Source organism: Centropristis striata, chromosome 5, assembly GCF_030273125.1.
Source record: "Centropristis striata isolate RG_2023a ecotype Rhode Island chromosome 5, C.striata_1.0, whole genome shotgun sequence".
NCBI lineage: Eukaryota > Metazoa > Chordata > Actinopteri > Perciformes > Serranidae > Centropristis > Centropristis striata.
In genome coordinates this window covers 4,121,727-4,144,006 of record NC_081521.1, presented here as the reverse complement: position 1 = coordinate 4,144,006, position 22,280 = coordinate 4,121,727, and the positions used below count along the sequence as shown (strand labels likewise).

At 36.3% G+C, this 22,280-nt stretch overlaps 1 protein-coding gene across 2 annotated transcripts; it reads left to right on the top strand.

The window, feature by feature from the left end:
* The first annotated feature begins 397 nt into the window (after positions 1–397).
* On the top strand, positions 398–14,037 carry idh3g (isocitrate dehydrogenase (NAD(+)) 3 non-catalytic subunit gamma). 2 transcript variants are annotated; one of them, XM_059332622.1, is made up of 12 exons: positions 398–519; positions 731–778; positions 5,612–5,709; positions 5,810–5,925; positions 7,677–7,737; positions 7,838–7,970; positions 9,354–9,487; positions 9,599–9,701; positions 10,694–10,840; positions 10,934–11,028; positions 11,810–11,870; positions 13,222–14,037. In XM_059332622.1, exons 1-12 carry the CDS (start codon positions 439–441, stop codon positions 13,321–13,323), a joined length of 1,179 nt encoding a protein of 392 aa, XP_059188605.1. In that variant the 5' UTR covers positions 398–438; the 3' UTR covers positions 13,324–14,037. The 2 variants fall into 2 exon arrangements, with proteins under 2 accessions (XP_059188605.1, XP_059188606.1); XM_059332623.1 differs by lacking the exons at positions 398–519; positions 731–778 and adding an exon at positions 3,656–3,811.
* The last annotated feature ends 8,243 nt before the right edge of the window (positions 14,038–22,280 follow it).

Genomic DNA, 22,280 nt, shown 5'->3' with positions numbered 1-22,280 from the left:
AAATCATTCTCATATCATCATCAAAAATCTGTTTGCACATAGTAATGTCATCAAAGTCAAAATATTAAAAAATCGATATTACAAAAGACTCACATTTAACAACTAATAATAAACCGTAGGTAAATAAGTAAATAAATAAATACATTCTTAATTAAAAATAAAATTAAAATAAATTGTAGCTCAGTACATTATATAGTAATATAATAATAATATAATAATAATAACAACAACAACAACAACAACAACAATAATAATAATAATAATAATAATAATAATAATAATAATAATACACCGTACGTAAATAAATAAATAAATAAATAAATTCTTAATTAAAAAGAAAAGAAAAAGAATTTGTACAAAGAAATCGTAGCTCTCGCGAGAGCACCACACCTCCTCCCCGCCCTACACGAGATTTGAGATTTGAGCCTCCAGATCAAGATGGCTGCCCACGGTGCTGTACTCTCCATGTCCAAATTAATGAGTCCTTTCTGGGGAGGACGCCTCGGAAACACGGTGAAAGTAAGAAAAGACACGTGTCTGTAGTCCCGTCCAGTGTCAACGTTGTTGTTGTTGTGTCTCTAAATGGAAGCATTATTGTTTTATCGCCTTATTTGACTTGAACACAAGGTCATATTGGTAATATCATCACCTTACAGGTTATTAAGATTATAAGATAATAGAATTAATGGTTGTAAGACATGTTATCTCTCTCTTTATTTGTCTATTTCAGGTGTTTGGAACAACTCTGACGGCTCACAGGAACAAGAGCTCACATAATGTGAGTGAAGTGAAGGTTCACACTGTATAATATGATGTGATTTTATCTATTTTTATATATAAATCACTACTCCTGTCTATTTCCACGCTGCAAAAAAGGTGTGTCTAAAAACCAGATAAAAACACTAAATCTGAGGGAAATGATCTTGCTGCATGGACAGATAATTTACCTTGACAAGATTTCTTAAATTAAAATTATTAGAGCTAGAAATAAGCATGTTGAACGCTTAAAATGAGAAATGAACTCTTAAAATAAGATAAATTATCTAACACTTCTAAATCTAAAGTTTTTTTATCTTGGTAAGAAACAAATCATTTGCAGTGCACTCTGCTCGGGTCAGTTCACCGCTGCTTGCAGCTTTAATTTTATCTCTTTTGTACATTTTTTGTCTTTTTTGTTCATTTTGTGACCAACAGAAGATGTAAAAAGACAAAATGACCAAAAAAAGACACAAGAAAGACAAAATAGACCAAAAAATCCACAGAAAAAGACACAAAACCCCCCCTAAAAGACCAAAAAAGGACACAAAAAGACGTAAAATGGCCAAAAAAGAAACAAAAGACATAAAATGACCAAAAACACATAAAAAGACAAAAAAAAACCCTAAAAAAAAGACACAAAAAGTTTTTTTTTATCTTGGTAAGAAACAAATAATTGTCAGGTCACTCTGCTCGGGCCAGTTCATCGCTGTTTGCAGCTTTAATTCACCTTGTTTTAAGAGTTAATTTCTTATTTTAAGCGTTCAACATGCTTATTTCTAGATTTAATAATCTTAATTTAAGAAATCTTGTCAAGGTAAATTATCTGTCCATGCAGCAAGATCATTTCCCTCAGATTTAGTGTTTTTATCTTGTTTTTAGACACACCTTTTTGGCAGTGTGAACTGTATGGCTTTGGGTTCAACTTTGGGAGTGGGAAGTTATCTGTTAAACCCTCTGAACCCCAAAACGTATGAAAGATGGAAAGAAACTGTAAAGACATTATCGTCAAAATGTTTTACTTTTCAACAGTCCTTGTACGGATCATAGGTTACGTTAATTTCCGACAAAGATTAGAATTGTGATCCGTCAAAATCGCTTTATTCTACATGTTGTTGGGAAATATATTGAGGAAACCTTTAAAATTAAATTATCTGACTCCAACACAAAATCCTCACCTAGTTCTCTGCACCGATCGTTTGATGGGGAATGATGAGCAGGAGACATCTGAGTTCTTAGTTTTTACGTAATTTTATTACAATATGTCAAGAAATGTGCAGTTATAGAGTCTCTGTGTTCAATCTACGTTTCCCTGACAACACATTAAGCTGGTCAGATCATGAAGTCTGGACACAGTTTATTTTCCCTGAACCCATTTTTATAACCTAACGGAGGTTTACTAAAATGTAGGTTGATCTTCTGAGAAGGAGCCTCCTTTCGATCCGTTGATTTTTCAGTTTATTCAATACGTCACGATCATGTATTTCTCTGCTCAGCACATCATGTCTTTACAACAAACAAATCCACATAAAATATATCTTTCTGTGATAATAGAATCTTACTGTAAGTAGGGCAGAGGAAGTTACATGAGCATTGTAGCAAAGCAGCTTTCATGATTAATCTATAAATGCACAGAGAGAGAGTACACACACAGATAGTGAATTACACTCGCATAGATAGATAGTTACATCCACAGAGACACAGATTATTCTAACAAAAGACAGGCATTATCGTCAACATGTTTACTTTTCAACAGTTCTTGTATGGATCATAGGTTACGTAAGTTTCCGTTAGAAAAAGAAAGCGAGACGAAGATTAGAATTGTGATCTATCTGTCAAAATCACTTTATTCTACATGTCTCATTTAAAACGTTGCCAAAAGAAACTGTTTGGAATAACTGTTAAAAACATTAAATTCTGCTCCTCAGCAACACTATGAAGCCATGATATATATATATATATATATATATATATATATATATATATATATATATATATATATTTATATATATAAATTACAATTTAAAAATAATAAATAAATTTAAAAAAAAAATCAGACAAATTCAACTTGAGTTTTTCTTTTTTGCCGATTAATGCCATTATAACTGTTATTCTACACAAAATACGATTTTGAGTTATTCCCACTTCTAGCTAGCCTGGCTAACACCAGACTATATCACAAATGAGATCTAGTCTAGAGACCACCTATTCATTTTTCCGTAGAGGAGGCATGGTTTACGATGATCCAGAGCCGTTTATTGGGTGCTACGAATGTCTATCATAAGCGTCTGTACGTAGCGCTTAGCCAATCGTATCAGTTATACGGCAAGACGACCACAACGCTAAACGGTCTCGCTAAACCCCGTTAGCTTAGCCACTAGCGGGGCTAGTTGGTAGATTAGGCTTTTGCCAAATCCTGTTTCTCAGCAAGGCTAAAACACCCTTTTTGGTGGTAATAAAGGAGTGTGAAGCCAAACATTTTAATTCTTTTAAAATAAACTTTGGCTCTAAACTATCTAGAACACTGTCTACAGCTAGATTGAAAGAGAGCTTGGCGTCTGCTGCAGCCATGTTGGATCCATAAGAAAACTACAAGCTTCCGTCTGTCCAACAGTACACGTCATCATCTCGCCATCCCTCTCTGTTCTCTGATTGGATCCCTAAAGCAGGGCTAAGAATTGGCCATGGACACCATGCTGTCTTGCAGTTAGAAACAAAAGCAAAATCGAGCGTGCAAGGCAGCATGGGTAGACCCAGGCTAACTTCTAGCCATAATTGTGTTGATTCCATAGAGCTGCATGACTTGTATTGTACAGTGAAACACAAGGCCACAGTGAGTAAAATATAAAAAGATCAAAAAACAGTTTGGGGTTCAGAGAGTTACCTTATATAGTAATACAAACCTGTTTTTATATCTGTTTCCCACCCTCCTGGGGGAGGAGACCCTGTAATGCCTCTGTACTATCTACTCCTGGTTTCTCTCATGTGGCGCTCCAACTTAACTTGTCCTTCTGCTTTCCTCGCTGTCGGTCTTCAACATCAGGGAAACAACATAGTAAGTAGCTGACGTGGTTGACTCAACAGTGCATCACTTCACAAACAACACAGAACTTTATCTATCTATTATCTATCTATAGAGCTGAGAGGTTACAGGAGGTGGTGGAGATGTAGGGCTGGGCAATATCAGGCTAAATATGGCATCTAAACGGAGTAAAAAAAACAAAAAACATTGTATATATTTTTCTACACTGTCTCTATCTCAATTATATTTTCATAAAGATTATTAATTTATTATAGAACCAAAAACTGTATTGTGTTATATAGAATTGTTGATATATGAAATTACCTGTATAGGGATGGATGATTTTAACAGTATCACCCAGCAATATGTTATATATTAGTTTTAGTTGAATAACAGGATCTTTCTTGATCCATAATAATAAAAAAAATCCCAGAATATGATGACACTGATAAATTAAAAACAATGGTGAGATGTTGCCTGGCCCTAAATGACACTATCAGCCTTTCATTGCTTTATATTACTCTCACACATTTACTTCTTTGGTGTTTTGGCTCTGCAGAACTCTACTGATGATGTTGCATTTAACTATTTGTGTATTTTTGACAGTATGAAAACTGACTTTTATCGTATTCCTTGAAGTGTAAAACTAAAACCTACTAGGGCAAAAAAAAATTTCATAATTTATGACACACTAGAAGTGTGTGATGCTCTCTGTAACTGAGACTCTGTTATCTGCCTGTATTTTCTTTTTTCTGTTCATTTTGCTGGTCTCAGGATGTTTCTAGGTGGGAAAGAAGCATAGAAAATAGTGAACACGGTGCAGAGAAAATGAAAATATTGCATGGTGATACACCAAGCAGACAAAGATTATTCCAGAACGATAATGAATATTGGTTTCTTTTACTCTGTTGTGCCTGGGAAAAGGGGCCAAGTTTGAATCATGGTTATAATAGTTTTGGATTTTTCATTAGTTTTAATTTTAATTTCATTGTGACTTTTTGTTTTCAAATTCAGTTTGTTCTAATTTGTTTTTAGAGTGAGTTTGCAAGTTTGAATTAGTTGTTATTTTTTGGAAAATGCTTAATTTTAGTTTAGTTTTAGTTTTTTGTAATGGGGTATTTGTTTTTTTACATTTAGCAATATGATGTGTATTTTATGCATTTTTACATACAATTAACCATAAAGCAATTGAATTATACTGAAACATTTTTTTTGTCAATATCAGCATCCATTTTATGATTAATATTTGTAATAAAAGTAATTCACTTTATTTTTTTTAACTGCATTTGCACTGTAAAATAATACAGTAAATATCTTTTCTTTTTTTTTAACAGTGTATTCAGGTTAAAATTTGCAAAAACCCACAGTGTTATCCTTTAACCCTTTTTAGGCGCATTTTAGGCGATTTTTCTCTTATTCATTTGTTGATCATTTTTGCTGTGTCTCAGCTTGAGGCATGCATTTTTGCAGGATTTTTTTTTTTTTTAGTAATTTTTTTGAAATCCATTGTCATTAAGCCTTAATCTTTGACATATCCATGAATCTAATCACCACCAAAATCCCAGCTCCCTACTATTTATTATATGGAAAATAATCTCTTTTTTGTGTTTTTTTTTGGAAGAAATTATGGAAAACTTCAAATATATTAAAGCATATATATTAAAATTCTGAAAATGATTGCATGTTTGGCAGTTTTGAACAAGTCTGAAGTTGTTTAAGAGATTTATGAAAAAAAATCTGAAAAAAATAGCAGTTTACGAGAGGGTAGTAAATTTGAGGAGGGCATAAGGGTTAAGTGAAGTTCAGTCACTAACGTATTAAATGTTGTTTCAGCCTCCTCCTGCCAAGTACGGAGGCAGGCACACGGTGACCCTCATACCTGGAGACGGGATCGGCCCCGAGCTGCTGAATCACGTCAGAGAAGTCTTCAGGTAACTCTACTAGCTACTAACTACATCCTGTTAGTTCACAGTGTTGCTGTCTGCAGGCTGATTGTGTTGCCTCACCGTGTGTTTTGTGTGGATGCTGCAGGTTCAGCTGTGTCCCGGTGGACTTTGAGGTGGTTCACGTCAACTCTGCTCTGGAGACGGAGGACGATATCAACAATGCCATCACTGCCATTCGCCGAAATGGAGTTGCGCTCAAAGGCAAGTAGATCCACAATTAGAGATGTTCCGATTCCATTTTTCCCTCCCGATACCGATCCGATACCAGTATGCTATAAAAAAAATATCATACACACCTGCATGACTGTGATATGATTGCCAATCCCACATTTTTGACAACAGACGGGTTGGTCATCCAGGATAATAAATTCCAGGATTTTGTCTGTTATCTTGTTTGCTTTTAAGCTGTTTTTTTTTTTCTCGTCGCTGGAAGGCAGCTTCCAGAGTTTGCTGCTGCGGCTCCTCCTTCTTTTTCCCTTTTGTTCCGTCTTGCTTTTTAGGGTGACGCGTCTGTCAAGCCTTTAGGACCAGTATTTCCCACGAGATTTTGTGAGACTATGATGGGGGGACCCAAACAAAGTAGGGAGGTGCTGCGCCGCACAGCTACGACGTCATCACAACAAATCACACGTGCACTTGCAACTTTTTTTTTTTCTCCTCCGTGCACCTGAGAGAGCTCCTCTGCATTCTTTGATAACACTGCAACCTTCATGTTACAAAATGCACGTTCACTCAACAATAAAGCACTGCTCATCCTGGATTTGATATTGTTTTGATATATTTTTTAAAGTTTATATTTTGAGAAATAAATATGTTACGCAAAAGTACCGAAAATTGGTACCGTTGAGTACCGGTACCGATTCCCAGGTACCGGGTATCGGTACCGTATCGATTCAAATGTGAAAGGTACCCATCCCTACCTCTCGCACATTCTAACACCACTATTCCATCTTAATCATTACATTTTTTAGAGAATTAATGTAAAGGAGAATAAGGGTTCTTCTATGTTTTATTAAAGGCGTCTTATTTTGACAGTCTTCTTGTAAATTCTGTGGTGGACTCTGCTAACACATCCATGTGCTCTTATTTTGAAAGCTGCATGCTTTTATTTTGAAGGCGGGTCTATAACACGTTCTTACCGTAACGTCGTATGGTGTGTTTAATTTACACTAATACTCAGAACTTGAAAGACGGAATTTTGAGAACGGAACAACGTCGAAAATTCTGACATTCGTGTAGACCTTGAACGCACCATTAGCCACCGGACTCTCTATGTGCTGCAATGCAAATGCTGGTGGGAGATTCCAGTGTGAAATATCGCCACACCGCCGACATGATAGTGCTACTTAGCTTAGCTCCAAGCCTCGGGTCAACCTGCTCTGATAACCAGTAAATAGATTACTAATTTAATAATTTACGTGGTATCGGATCAGTGCCTGGACTCCAGTACTCGCCGATACCGATGCAGCATTTTCTGCAGTTTATTGTTAAAAAGATCTCCATTAGCTGTCACCAAAAGTGGGACGAGCTAGTCTTCCTGGGGTCCACAAGACAAAACAAAAATCACTTAACAATTAAACATTGTAGACATTATTATATACGTCATCAGAAATCATTCCGAATAAGTTATTACATTCATATCTATTACATTAATTCTCACTTTTATACAATAAATATGTTAATTCACTACTCACAAATTTAAATAGTGCATTCTCAAGTAATAATTAAAAGATACTTAACTATTCAGTTCACGTATATATTCAGTGGGAGCAGTATCGGAGCAATTTCCGATACTGGTATCGGAATCGGAGCAACTCTTTCCCCAATGTTTGTTTCTGTGTCAGAAGCAGAAGATGGAAAAATAAAAGCAGAGCACAGCTGTGAGAAGCATGTTGTTTAAAAGTAGATCATGACTCCAAAGTTTTAACTGTGACATTTCTCTCTCCTGGTAGGTAACATAGAGACCAAACATACCATGGCGCCATCTGTCAAATCCAGGAATAATCTTCTGCGGTAAGAGTTTTAATCAAATATTCAGTTCCTTTGATATAGGCTCCCTTCTGTAAGGTGGCTTACATCCCCTCCTCATGTTACATGTGTGTTACATCAACAGCACAAGCTTAGACCTGTACGCCAATGTGATGCACTGCCAGTCGCTCCCTGGAGTCCAGACACGCCACAAGAACATCGACATCATGATCATCAGGGAGAACACAGAGGGAGAGTACAGCAGCCTGGAGCACGAGGTCAGACACCACACACACAATCAGCTCCACTGTCCGCTTCTACTCCCTCCTTTAAATATCTCTAGCATCTCTCTCTGTCTGTTTTTCTCTCCTATCTTTCCAGTTTATTCTCAGTTGAAATAACAGGGAGTTACAACCTCTATATACATGATTAAAAGCACAGAATTCATTTACGAAGGAAAAAAACATTGCTGTAATATACTTGATCAGCTAGGGCTGCACGATTATGGCCGAAATAATAATCACGAAACACAAAACATCTGTATTTTTATTGCACTACTTTTAAACAAACAATAGGAACAGTTTTTATTGTCCGGTGCTTGTTGTAAACAAACAGAGATCGCTAAGTGAACACCTCCTGCAGCAGCAGCACATACACACTGTACTGCTACAGAGCTAACTGTTAGCCTGTTAGCACATACACACTGTACTGCTACAGAGCTAACTGTTAGCCTGTTAGCACATACACACTGTACTGCTACAGAGCTAACTGTTAGCCTGTTAGCACATACACACTGTACTGCTACAGAGCTAACTGTTAGCCTGTTAGCACATACACACTGTACTGCTACAGAGCTAACTGTTAGCCTGTTAGCAGTTTGCAGACTGGACGCTAAGGGGTTGACATCCCCTCCGGCTCTGCAGCTGGGAGAGACTGCTGCAGGAGGACTGTGCCGCTTCAAAAGTCTCCAATAACGAGAAAAAGTTTCTGGATTTGTCGCCAGTCGCTTTTTTGGAAAAATAGTCACTAAGGAGGTCTGAAAAGTCGCTAAATATAGCAACAAAGTTGCTAAGTTGCCAAGACTGCTTCGCCGTCTTTCACAAATGGTGCGTGTTGTTGTGGCGTAGAGTACTACGTCACATCCTGCTTAGCGTTCTATCCAATCAGTAACCAGGCTTTTTTCAGGGGAGAAAAAAGACCCTGCTCTTCTACAGGGACGAAAAAAAGTCCTGACAAAAGTCCGCTCCGGGCGGCTCATATTCAAAATAGAGGCGTTTCAGTGAGTGAGACCCGCCTCATTCCAGGTATTGGGCGGTAGTGGAAACAGCCCTAATGCCTGTTTTTACAGTTTCTTTCAACTATCAACAGTGATTTTTTTGGCCATCTTTCAAAGAAAACACTAGTTTGGGGTTCAAAGGGTAAAATGCTGTTTCTTAGTTGTTTTCTTTATAAAACTTGTAGAAGGATATCAAATTTACACAAGCCTTAAATGGATATTTGTGTCTGGACATAATGTGCAGTTACAGCCTAAATATGGGAGTCGGTTGTAGACAATGTGCTGCTTCCCAGATAACTCTGAAGAAAGACTGACTTATAAACAGCCCAGAGCAGCTGATCTCCAGTTGTCACACACCAGTCATTCTCCTCCTGTCTCCTCTCAGAGCGTATCAGGGGTCGTGGAGAGTCTGAAGATCATCACCAGGAACAACTCCCTCAGGATCGCCGAGTACGCCTTCAAACTGGCGCGGGAGAAAGGTCGCCGCAGGGTCACCGCCGTGCACAAGGCCAACATCATGTGAGTTAATCTGCTTCATGCTGGAACTCTCCGGTCACCTGAGTGTTGTGTAACATTGTAGAGTTTCTTCTCAGTGAAATGTTGAGTTTCTCTTCCTTTCTGCTCCAACAGGAAGCTGGGAGACGGTTTGTTCCTGCAGTGCTGCAGAGAAGTGGCCTCTGGCTACCCAGACATCACATTCGACAGCATGATAGTAGACAACACCACCATGCAGGTAACAGGAGATTAAACGCTTAAAACATATCATTTATTTACTTTTAATACGTTCTGCACTGCAAAAAAAACAGATAAAAACACTAAATCTGAGGGAAATGATCTTGCTGCATGGACAGATAATTTCACTTGACAAGATTTCTTGAATTAAGATTATTAAATCTAGAAATAAGCATGTTGAACGCTTAAAATAAGAAATTAACTTTTAAAACAAGATAAATTAAAGCTGCAAGCAGCGATGAACTGGCCCGAGCAGAGTGACCTGATGATTATTTGTTTCTTACCAAGATAAAAAAAACCTTTAGATTTAGAAGTGTTACATAATTTATCTTGTTTTAAGAGTGCATGTCTTATTCTAAGCATACAACATATTTATTTCTATTTTTAATAATCTTAATTTAAGAAATCTTGTCAAGTGAAATTATTTGTCCATGCAGCAAGATCATTTCCCTCAGATTTAGTGTTTTTATCTTGTTTGTATACACACCTTTTCTGCAGTGTGCAGCTTCCATTACAAAGTAGTTCGGGTTGCATCCAGTATGCAAACAATTGGGACTGCAATTCATAATAACATTGCCATATCGCTTTAACTGTGGCTTTGTATTTCACTGCAATAAATAAGTCCTTCACCTCTATGGAATCAGCACAATCATGGCAAGAAGTGTGAACAACTGAAAAATGTCTTTTGTGCAGAATAACACAGTTATAGTGACATAAATTATAAAAAAGAATAGTGAGTGATTTTGACAAATATATCACAATTTAAGCATTGTTTTGGTTACTTTTTGGAACGGAAATTTTTGTAACAGATGATGCCTTCAAGGACAGACGGAAAGCTCAAATTTAGACGATAATGCCTGTTTTTACACTCAAAAAGGTTTCATTCCCACCGACGTATTTGAACAAACAAAATATTTTTCTGACCTACTAAACTGTATGTAGTCTTCAGTCTAAATTACAGATTTGAAGAAGTTTCTCTGTCTGTGTTTGTAGCTGGTGTCCAACCCGCAGCAGTTCGATGTGATGGTGATGCCTAATCTCTATGGAAACGTGGTGAGCAACGTGTGTGCGGGGCTGGTGGGGGGGCCCGGCCTGGTGCCCGGGGCCAACTACGGCCATAACTACGCCGTCTTTGAAACGGTCAGTGTTTTATTAGTTCAGGGTCAGAATGAGAAACTCATGAATCACGTCGGCCTGATGAATTGTGACTCAATCACTTCTGTCTCCTCTCAGGCTACGAGGAACACGGGGAAGAGTATCGCGGAGAAGAACATCGCTAACCCGACCGCCATGCTGCTCGCCAGCTGCATGATGCTGGACCACCTTAAGTAAGCTCTTCCACTTTACACACTGAGATTATACTCAAGTTCAAGTTCAAGTTACTTTATTTGTATCCAAAGGAAGATTTTGTTTGCAGTATAGAGTCCTCATACATATGCAAACATCACACATTCAACTTAAGACAGTGGGAGTTAAGAAATGGCGATAAAAATAAAAATAAAATACAATTGAATAAGATTAAAAATTAAATAAGAATAAAATTAAAATTAAAATAAGAATAAAATATTTTTTTTATAAAAATTAAATTAAATTTAAATAAGGATAAAATTAAAATTAAATTAAAACTAAATAAAAATAAGAATAAAATAAAAATTTTATTAAAAAAATTAAATCAAATAAAATCAAATCAAATAAAAATAAAATTAAAATTAAATAAAATTAATATAAAAAAATAATAATAAATGAATGAATGAATAAATAAATTAATAAAAAAATACATAAATAAAAATTAAATTAAATTAAAAGTTCTTACAGGTCCAAACTATACTTAGATATTGATGTGAACTAAAATATGAATAGCAAAAAAAGAAGAAAGAAGAAAAAAAAACAGCAAAATAAAACCTGTTTAGGTTGTAAAAACATAGATAAAGGTGAAAATGTATATATAGAAATAGTAAATACATACATAAAAGCAACAATAAATAAACACCTGTGCAAAGCATAGCTATGATTGTTCCTCAGTGTGATGGCTGCAGGGACAAAACTGTTGTTGTGTCTTTCACTGTTTATAGCAATAAATGAATAATTCTTTCTCCTCTATCTGTTCAGGCTTTATGACTATGCAAGTCTGATCCGAAATGCAATCCTCACCACCATGAATGAGACCAGGGTAAGTCCTCTCCTCACCTGTCCCGCTGCCATGAAGCTCATTGTTGTGTGACAGACTTACAGGCTGGTGGCAGCTTTGGCATAACAATACATCCACACAAAGCAGCATTCAGTGGCACTAAGCTCTTATAAAGTGCTGCGCTATAGTGTATCTGATTCTACATTGTGTGGCAGTGACATTAATTGTGGCCCTTGAGCTCATTTAAAAACTGGATCTGCTTTTCAGCCAAGGCAGTATACACTCAAATACAATTATTTCTACACTCAAATACAATTATTTCTACACTCAAACACAATTATTTCGACACTCAAATACAATTGTTTCTACACTCAAATGCAATTATTTCTACACTCAAACACAATAATTTCTACACTCAAACATAATCATTTCTACACTCAAACATAATCATTTCTACACTCAAACACAATTATTTCTACACTCAAACACAATTATTTCTACACTCAAACACAATTATTTCTACACTCAAACACAATTATTTCTACACTAGATAGCTTAGCAAGTTACTTAGCTAAAAAATGGATATGGGTCATTTTTGTATTATTACATGGCTAACTACTTAGCCAAGAAGTTAGCTCAGTAGTTAGCTTAGCAAGCTACTTTGCTAAAAAATGGATATGGGTTATTTTTCCCCCATGTTGTGCATTATTTCTACACTCGAATACAATTATTTCTACACTAAAACGCAATTATTTCTACACTCAAACACAATTATTTCTACACTCAAACACAGTTATTTCTACACTCAAATACAATTATTTCTACACTCAAATACAATTATTTCGACACTCAAATACAGTTATTTCGACACTCAAATACAATTATTTCTACACTAGTTAGCTTAGCAAGTTACAGAGCTAAAAAATGGATATGGGTCATTTTTGTATTTTTACATAGCTCACTACTTAGCCAAGAAGTTAGCTCAGTAGTTAGCTTAGCAAGCTACTTAGCCAAGAAGTTAGCTAAGTAGTTAGCTAAGCAAGCTACTTAGTTAAAAAAATGGATATGGGTCATTTTTCCCCCATGTTGTGCATTAGAAGAGTAGTGACACAAAAAGGGATTTTGTTAAAAAAATTATAATAAAGAAAAACATAAAATTAGGATGTATGATGATCAAAAACAAACTAATTGAGGAAAACCTGGAATACTGAATGATGAAAATAATTTATTGCAAAGATATAGAACATAAAAACTCACTTTAGACTCATGTTGTGCATCAAAGGGTTAAGCAGGCACACAAGTACAATTAGACTCCTCGATTTTAACATTTTCTGGATTTTTTTTTACATGATCAATTTGTGGTTTGATTGACATCCTGTTTGTTTTGTTGCAGTTGCACACAGCTGATATCGGGGGTCAGGGCACCACGTCAGAGGTGGTCCAGACCATCATGAGGATCATCCACAGTAAAGGGCCGCTCACAACCGAGCTCTAAACACACACACACACACACACACTGATCAGAGGTGTGAGTTTGAACAGGTTATCCATGCATGTCTGTTTCCATAGCGTCTGTCTCACATTGACATCAGAGCGTTTCCCTTTTTTTTTCTTCTTCTTCATGCAGCTTACTTACTTGATCACTGTACAAACAACCTTTTATCCACACCTGTCTGCTTCACATGCAATAATGAGCTGCACCAGACTGAATCAAAAACAGTTTACTTTAACTCCTATTAGACGACGGTTCCTACTGTAAGTTCATCAGGTTCATTCAGTTACATATATGTCTTCTTACAGACTGTTATGAAACACAAAAAGGCCTAATTCAACTACACACTTCACATGTTAGGGTCAGAAATGTTTAAATATCCTAACATGGATGAACTCTGCTTACTCTGCCTTCTTCAGTCCTTATTTATTTCATGTTACAGCCTTTTTTATTCAAACAGAATGTGACATGTTGGTTTACGGCCTTATCTTTTTTTTTTTTACTGTAACTGATAAATCAAGTTGTCTGTTCTTCAATGTGCTGCCCTGTGTGTTCACATCAGATCAACTGTATTATACACAAAGAGATGTAACTATTTCATATATACTGTAACAAGGCAAGGGGCCTGATATGGAAAGACTGGTTCTATGTGTCTGTGGGTGGAATATATATACTGTATAACACAAATATTATCAATAAAGAAAGTGATCTACCTTATCTTTTCATTCTGTTGCAAAATTTCACGCTTAAAAATTGTGATATTTCTGTCAAAATCATTTTATTCTACATTTAAAAAGTCAACAAAAACTTTTTGGAATATGTACAGTTGAAACCAGAAGTTTACATACACTATATAAAAAGACACATATGCTTTTTTTTCTCACTGTCTGACATGAAATCAGACAATCACTTTTCCTGTTTTAGGTCCGTTAGGATTACCAAATTTATTTCTATTTGCTAAATGCCAGAATAATGAGAGAATGATTATTCTAGACACTTTTTTATTACTTTCTTCAAAGTCAGAAGTTTACATACACTAACATTATTATGCCTTGAAACAATTTGGGAAAGCCCAGATGATGCTGTCATGTCTTTGGAAGCTTCTGATAGGTTCATTGACAACATTAGAGTTAATTGGAGACACACCTGTGGATGTATTTTAATGCACACCTGAAACACACTGCTTCTTTGTGTGACATCATGGGAAAGTCAAAAGAAATCAACCAAGATATCAGGAAGAGAATTGTGGACTTGCACAAGTCTGGTTCATCCCTGGGTGCAATTTCCAGATGCCTGAAGGTGCCACATTCATCTGTTCAAATAATTATAGCTAAGTATAAACACCATGGGAATGTCCAGCCATCATAGCGCTCAGGAAGGAGACGGGCTCTGTGTCCCAGAGATGAACGTGCTTTGGTCCAAAATGTGCATATCAACCCAAGAACAAAAGCAAAAGACCTTGTGAAGATGCTGGCTGAAGCTGGTAAAAGTGAGTCATTATCCAGAGTGAAACGAGTCCAGAGACATGGACTGAAAGGCCACTCTGCCAGGAAGAAGCCATTACTCCAAAAGAAACATAAAAAAAAGCCAGATTACAGTTTTGTCAGACCACAGGACATGTCTCCAAAAATGAAGGTCCCTGTGTGCATTTGCAAACTGTAATCTGGCTGTGTGTCTAAAAACGAGATAAAAACAGTAAATCTGAGGGAAATGATCTTGCTGCATGGACAGATAATTTACCTTGACAAGATTTCTTAAATTAAGATTATAAATAAATACAATACAATAAAAAACTATTATAATAATATAAAGGGAGGCAAAAGAGCAGAGGAACAGAAACATCAATTATACTAACAATAGCAATATGTAAATAAACACATGATGCAGAGTGTGCTCATTAAAAAAAAAGAAATCTTGTCAAGTGAAACTATCTGTCCATGCAGCAAGATCATTTCCCTCAGATTTAGTGTTTTTATCCTTTTTTGCAGTGCTCTGAAACAGCTTCAGGGACTCAGAGGGTTAAAATGTACCAACAGCTCTACTAATATAACAGAAACATTAATCTGTTGAATAGAGTTCATCTGCAGCACAATCTACATCCTTCAAAATAATCACACAGATGAATCAACACGTCTCTAAAACTATTTCAACAAAACCTGAACATTTTAACCTTCATGAAATAAAAAGATTTATTACAGCTCTGTTGCATTAGGCCGGCTTTGTTTTTGCTGATAAAGTGGCAGCTGAGTGTAAAAAGCCGTTATAAAACGTGATTATTTGCCTCTGCTTCAAAGACAGAAGCTCTGCCGTGGCCTCCTGCTGGGGATTAAGATTATTTCCCTCCAAATAAGATAAAAGCTCACTGATCCTTCCGTTTGTTTAACAATTTCACGCTACATCAACATCTTTACTTGCCACATTGGTTGACAAGTTGCTGTTCTTCGTTTGGCCACTAGGTGGCAGCACCACTTCTAGAGCTGCAAGCACAACTGCATGCAACATACACAGTCTGACACTGACACAATGCAGAATATATGAATCACTGTGGATGTGTGTTCTTGTTATTGTTGCACTGACAGTTGCATGAAAAAGCTGCAAGGAAACTTAGGATGCAAGAATCTCTGGCAGGCAGATTTATTCCTCATAATTAAGAACATAAAAGTAATTCTTGCGATGTGATTTCTAGGAATCAGGCTCTTGGCTCTTCACACTGTGAGTTTCTAAGACAAACGTGAAGGATTTTGGCTTCTCTCTCTTATTTTTGCATGAAACCAAACCATTTATTATAGTTTCACCTGGTAAAACCCACCCATCCATTCTTTATTTTGTCTAGAAATTTCACAAAAACTATAACCGCACGGTTTTATTAATTCAAAAAAAAAAAAAAAAAAAGAAGCCCACCCTGGCTCCTTTGAGCCAGCAGCTGCAGGAGGAGGAGCTCATACATGTTATAGTGGTGTATCATTCAGCAGTGACCTTTTGCTTACATATATTGTGCAAATAATCCCAGCTCGCCTTTCTTTCCGATGCGGTCACACGGGCACATCCCATTGTTATGGCACTGGACAATTTATCATGTGGCTAATTCTGTGGGAAAGTTACAAACTGTTCCTCCGTCAGAGAGCATTTGCATATTGAGCGGGCAAATCCTCGGTGATCGCATCCTTTTTTTAGATTTCGTCGTCCCACTATCATTGTGTGAAATGTGGAGATAATTACTATTTGTGTACTTTGGCTGCTCCCAGTTGGCCATTTCTCTGTTTAACCCTTTGGAGTTTGGGGCTATTTTGTCGGTTTTTGACTCCTTTTCATTCTGTCTGTATACAAACCACTTAAAAATCTTTACCGAGTGGTGTTGGTATCATTGTTTTCAGCACAACCTCACCTATATGACCTGATTATTATTGTTTTTATTTTGACTTACTGGATCAACATTTTCATAACAAAACACACACACAAAATTACAAAAACACATAAAAAACACACTTTTTAAAACATAAAAACACACTTGAAACACAAAAAACACACCGAAAACACATTCTTTTTTTTTTTGTTTGTTTTACAAAAACCTCCCACAAAATTACCAAAAACACACATAAAACACACATAAAAATACACAAAACACACACACAAAATTACAAAACTCACATAAAAAACACATTTTTTTTAAACATAAAAACACACTTAAAACACACAAAAAACACACCCAAAACACATACTTTTAAAAAAGAATTTTTTTTTTTTACAAAAACCTCCCACAAAATTACAAAAAACACACATAAAAAACACACAAAAACAAACATAAATTGACAAAAATCACACAAAAAACATTAAAGTCAAAGTATTGCCTAAAAAATGCTGAATGCAAACTGCTAAATTTGAAAAACCTGCAAAAACATACACTTGGTCGAGGTGTTTTTTTAAAGTTTATTTTACCTTTGTTAAAAAAGCGTTAATGCACTAAATTGGACATAGACATGCTGCTTCGTTTTTACGTTGCGACGTCATGAAGAATGTTGCTCCAGAGGGTTGACTCCCTCTCCGTTCATGTCAGATATTCACTCTGCAGAGATTTAAAATCAATCCATTTCTGTTGTACATTCTGGCAGAGGTTCCCCGCTCCCAGCCAGCTTTTTTTTCCTCATTGTCTCCTTCCACTCCACGCTGTTTACCTCGATGTTCCTCACATCAATTCTCATCACCGTACGTTGAGTTACTCTCTCACCCCTCACCTCCCTCTCCTCTCCTGAGCCTCCACTGGAGCCGAGCCATGAGGCTGATGGTCAAACGTTTGTGGAGAGAGCGAGATGTTGCAATGAATCACCGGCCACTTGACCTTTACTGGCCACAATTCAATCCTTGTATAAACCTGTGGAGAGCTCCAACCTGCTGTGCAGTTCTTTTTTACTGCAAGAGCTGCCTTTAATCCTCAGAAGTCTCAGCATTTACATTATTTAACCCTTTGGAGTTTGGGTCTATTTGTCGGGTTTTGACTCCTTTTCATTCTGCTGGTTTAAACCACTTAAACATCTTTACCATGCCGTGTTGGTGTCATTGTTTTCAGCACAACCTCACCTATATGACCTGATTATTTTTTCATTTTGACTTACTGGATCACATTTTGAACACAAAAACACACACAAAATTACAAAATACAAACCAAAAACACACAAAAATGACAAAAAACACATACAAACACACTCAAAACACACCAAAAACATAATGAAAATACAAAAAACCAACAAAAATGACAAAAAACACATAAAAAAACACAAAAAAGCACAAAGAAATTACAAAAAACAGATAAAACACAAAGAAATTACAAAATAAACAGTAAACACAAAATATTGCATTACAAATGCTAAATGCACAAAGTGTAATTAGAAAAATCTCTGCAAAAAAAGTAAAATCATGTTTTTATTTTGACTTACTGGATAACATTTTGAACACAAAAAAAGACAAAAAAAAAGACAAAAAACAGACATAAAACACAAAAAACACACACAAAATTACAAAAAAACACATACAAACACACTCAAAACACACCAAAAACATAATGAAAATACAAAAAACACAAAAAACACACATAAAAAAAACACAAAAAAGCACAAACAAATTACAAAAAACACACATAAAAACCAAAAGAAATTACAAAAAAAACCCAGTAAACACAAAAGATTGCATTACAAATGCTAAATGCACAAAGCTAAATTAGAAAAATCTCTGCAAAAAAAGCAAAATCATGTTGGTACACTGTTTTTTTGTTTTTTTTAACCTTTGCTAAAAAAGGGTTGATGCATTAAATTGGACATGGCCAAAACTTGGAAAAGCTCCATGCTGCTTCGTTTTTACATTGTGACATCATGAAGAAGTGCTCTGGAGCTTTCCTGGACTCCAGAGGGTTAAAAGGCTGCTTCACCTTCATAGTTTTGGTTATGTGTGCCCAGTTTTATAGATATCTATCTCTGAGGTTTGGGCTACCATTCCGATACAAATGAGGTAGTATGTGGAATTATGCTTGTGGTGCTGACAGTGTCGAAAAATCACTTTGGAAAATTCAACGCCAGCTTTTCTTTTCAGGAACAGTGTCTGTGATAATCCACTGGGCTCAAAACAGGCCCTGTGAAAACAGCATGTTGTGATTTTCCACAGTAACGGAGATGCAGAAGAGATCATTTTTGAATTAATTTAGGGTTTGTCTTCAGTTTGGAAAATGCCTGAATTTAATCATTTTGTTTTCAAGGTTCAGAACAAGCTTGAATTTGAATGTACTGTACACCTTAAAAAATGTTTTATCATCTGGTGTTTCATACAGACTGAGAGAGTCTGGGAATTTATAGTTTATTGGCACAAAAATCATTTTAATATACAGGCTTTCACCTGCTTCAAAGCAAGGACAGATAACAAGTGAATACAGCAGTACAGGATGTTCAGAGAATAAGTTAACCCTCTGGAGTCTCCTAAAACGCCAGAGCACGGCTTCTTCATCACATCCAGACTAGAAAACAAAGCAGACCAAAAAAAGACACATAAAAGACACAAATGACCAAAAAAGACACAGCAACAGACAAAATGACTAAAAAAGACACAAAATGACCAAAAGAGGCACTAAATGAAAAGACAGAATACCAAAAAAATCCCACAAAAGACACAAAATAACTGAAAAAGACACAACAATAGACACAAATGACCAAAAAAGACACAAAATGACAAAAAAAGACACAAAACTAAAAAAGACACAACAACGGACACAAAATGACCAAAAAAGACACAAAAAAGACAAAAAAGACATGAAAAGGATTAAAAAATGACAAATAAAAATGATGAAAAGACACTAAATGAGAAATAATAACCCAAAAAATCCCACAAAAGACACATAATAACTGAAAAAGACACAACAAAAGACACAAAATGACCATAAAAGACACAACAACAGACAAAATGACCAAAAAAGGCACTAAATGAAAAGACAGAATACCCCAAAAAATCCCACAAAAGACTCAAAATAACTGAAAAAGACACAACAACAGACACAAAATGACTAAAAAAGACACAAATGACCAAAAAAGACACAAAATGACATACAAAGACACGGAAAGACATGAAAAGGATTCAAAAATGACTAAAAAAAGACACAAAATGACCAAAAAAAACACTAAATGAGAAGACAGAATAACCAAAAAAATCCCACAAAAGACACAAAATAACTGAAAAAGACACAACAACAGACACAAAATGACAAAAAAAGACACATAAAAGACACAAATAACCAAAAAAGACACAAAATGACCTACAAAGACACGAAAAGACATGAATAGGAGTGAAAAATGGACAAATAGCCCTATAAGACTCCATAGAGTTAAAGTCACAGTGTTGCCAAGTAATCACCAGGCTCCATCATAGAACATATAGCATCTGGAATATATTAAAGTTTATTTATAGCGAAGTTTAGGTACCTGGGAATGCTTGAGAAGTGCTTGAATTTCTCTTTTAAAAAGATCAACCCTTAATGTAAATGCAATGTTTTGATAACACAAACACACTTTTTTCCATCTCGTGACACGCAGACAAATATCTGAACGCTTCAGAGCAGAAATTAAAACTATCTGCATGGCAACATACTACTAGATTAGATAAGATAAGAACCTTTTTTTCCATAATTTAAGTGAAAGTAATGGTTTTCCTTCGCTGCTGTCTGGTTGCTAGACGACAGTGAAGACTGATTGGGTTGATAAAAGGGAATTTTATGACATTATGACATCACTATTAATTTAGTAATAATGTAATAGTATTATTAGATTAGCATTATCGTCACTATGAAGCCATGATTCATTCTGCTGAGACAAATGGTCGCATCATAAATATTTACTGAAAATCTGTTTACACAGAGCTGAGAGGAGAGGACAGGAGAGATCTGTTGAATAGAATAGAGCAGAGTTCATCTGCAGCACAATCTACATCCTTCAAAAATAATCACACAGATGAATCAACACGTCTCTAAAACTATTTCAACAAAACAGGTTAGATTTATTACAGGTCTGTTGCATTCGGCCGGCTTTGTTTTTACAAAGCGTTCCTGATAAAGTGGCAGCTGAGTGTAAAAAGCCGTAATAAAACTCGATTATTTGCCTCTGCTTCAAAGACAGAAGCTCTGTCGTGGCCTGTCTACACAGAGCCGAGAGGAGAGGACAGGAGAGATTCATGACACTTGTGGTCACTTGGAAAAGTGTTGTAGCTATATATTAATTCTGTTTTTCTACCAATTAAAAAGAAAAAATTAGAATTCAAAGAAATTCAACTTGGATTTTTCACTTTTTTGTGATTTTTGTCATTAAAACTGTGTTTTTCTGCACAAAAGACACGTTTGTTGTTCCCACTTCTAGCCATGATTGTGCCCCTAATTTGAATACGAGCCGTCCGGAGCGGACTTTTGTTGTGACTTTTTTCATCCCTGTTTAAGAGCAGGGTCTTTTTTCTCCCCTGAAAAAAGCCTGGTTACTGATTGGATAGAACGCTAAGCAGGATGTAATGTAGTACTCTACATGACAACAACACACGCCATTTGTAAAAGCCAGCAAAGCAGTGTTGCAAACTGAGCAACTTTATTGCTATAATTAGCAACTTTTCGGCTCTTCTTAACGAGCTGCGGGGGCCGGTGGCTCGTTAAGAAGAGTAAGAACGAATTGAAGGGGCACATTCCTCCTGCAGCAGTCTCTCCCAGCTGCAGAGCCGGAGGGGATGTTAACCCTCTGTAGCAGTACAGTGTGTATGTGCTAACAGGCTAACAGTTAGCTCTGTAGCAGTACAGTGTGTATGTGCTGCTGCTGCAGGAGGTGTTCACTTAGCGATCTCTGTTTGTTTACAACAAGCACTGGACACTAAAAACTGTTCCTATTGTTTGTAGTAGTAGTGCAATAAAAATACAGATGTTTTGTGTTTAGTGATTATCATTTTGGCCATAATCGTGCAGCCCTATCTGATCAAGTATATCAGAGCAGTGTTTTGTTTCCTTTTTAAATGAATGCTGTGCTTTTAATCGTGTATATAGAGGTTGTAACTCCCTGTTATTTCAACAGAGAATAAACTGGCACAGTTAGTGATGCCGGTTAATTCACCATCACTATGTTTATGATCAGTGGAGGCGCTGTGCATAATTAGCCATGCTGCTTTGTTTATGATCAGCTGCTGACTTTGTGCACAGTTAGCGACAGCAGCCACAGTTGAGTCTCCCGGCCTGGTGGCCACTCTTCCCCCTAAAGGAAACACGGCTATCGAGGTGTAGAACTGATATAGCAAAAAACGCCCTGAAACAGCTCGAGTTAATATCATGTACACTCATACAGGTGTACTTTACATTTCCAGCACTCACTAAACTTGCAGCTGCTGGGTCTTTCTCTCCCTCTGCTCCTTCACCTGCTCCATTCCTTTCCTTCTCAAAACACCATGTTCAGTATTTTTCA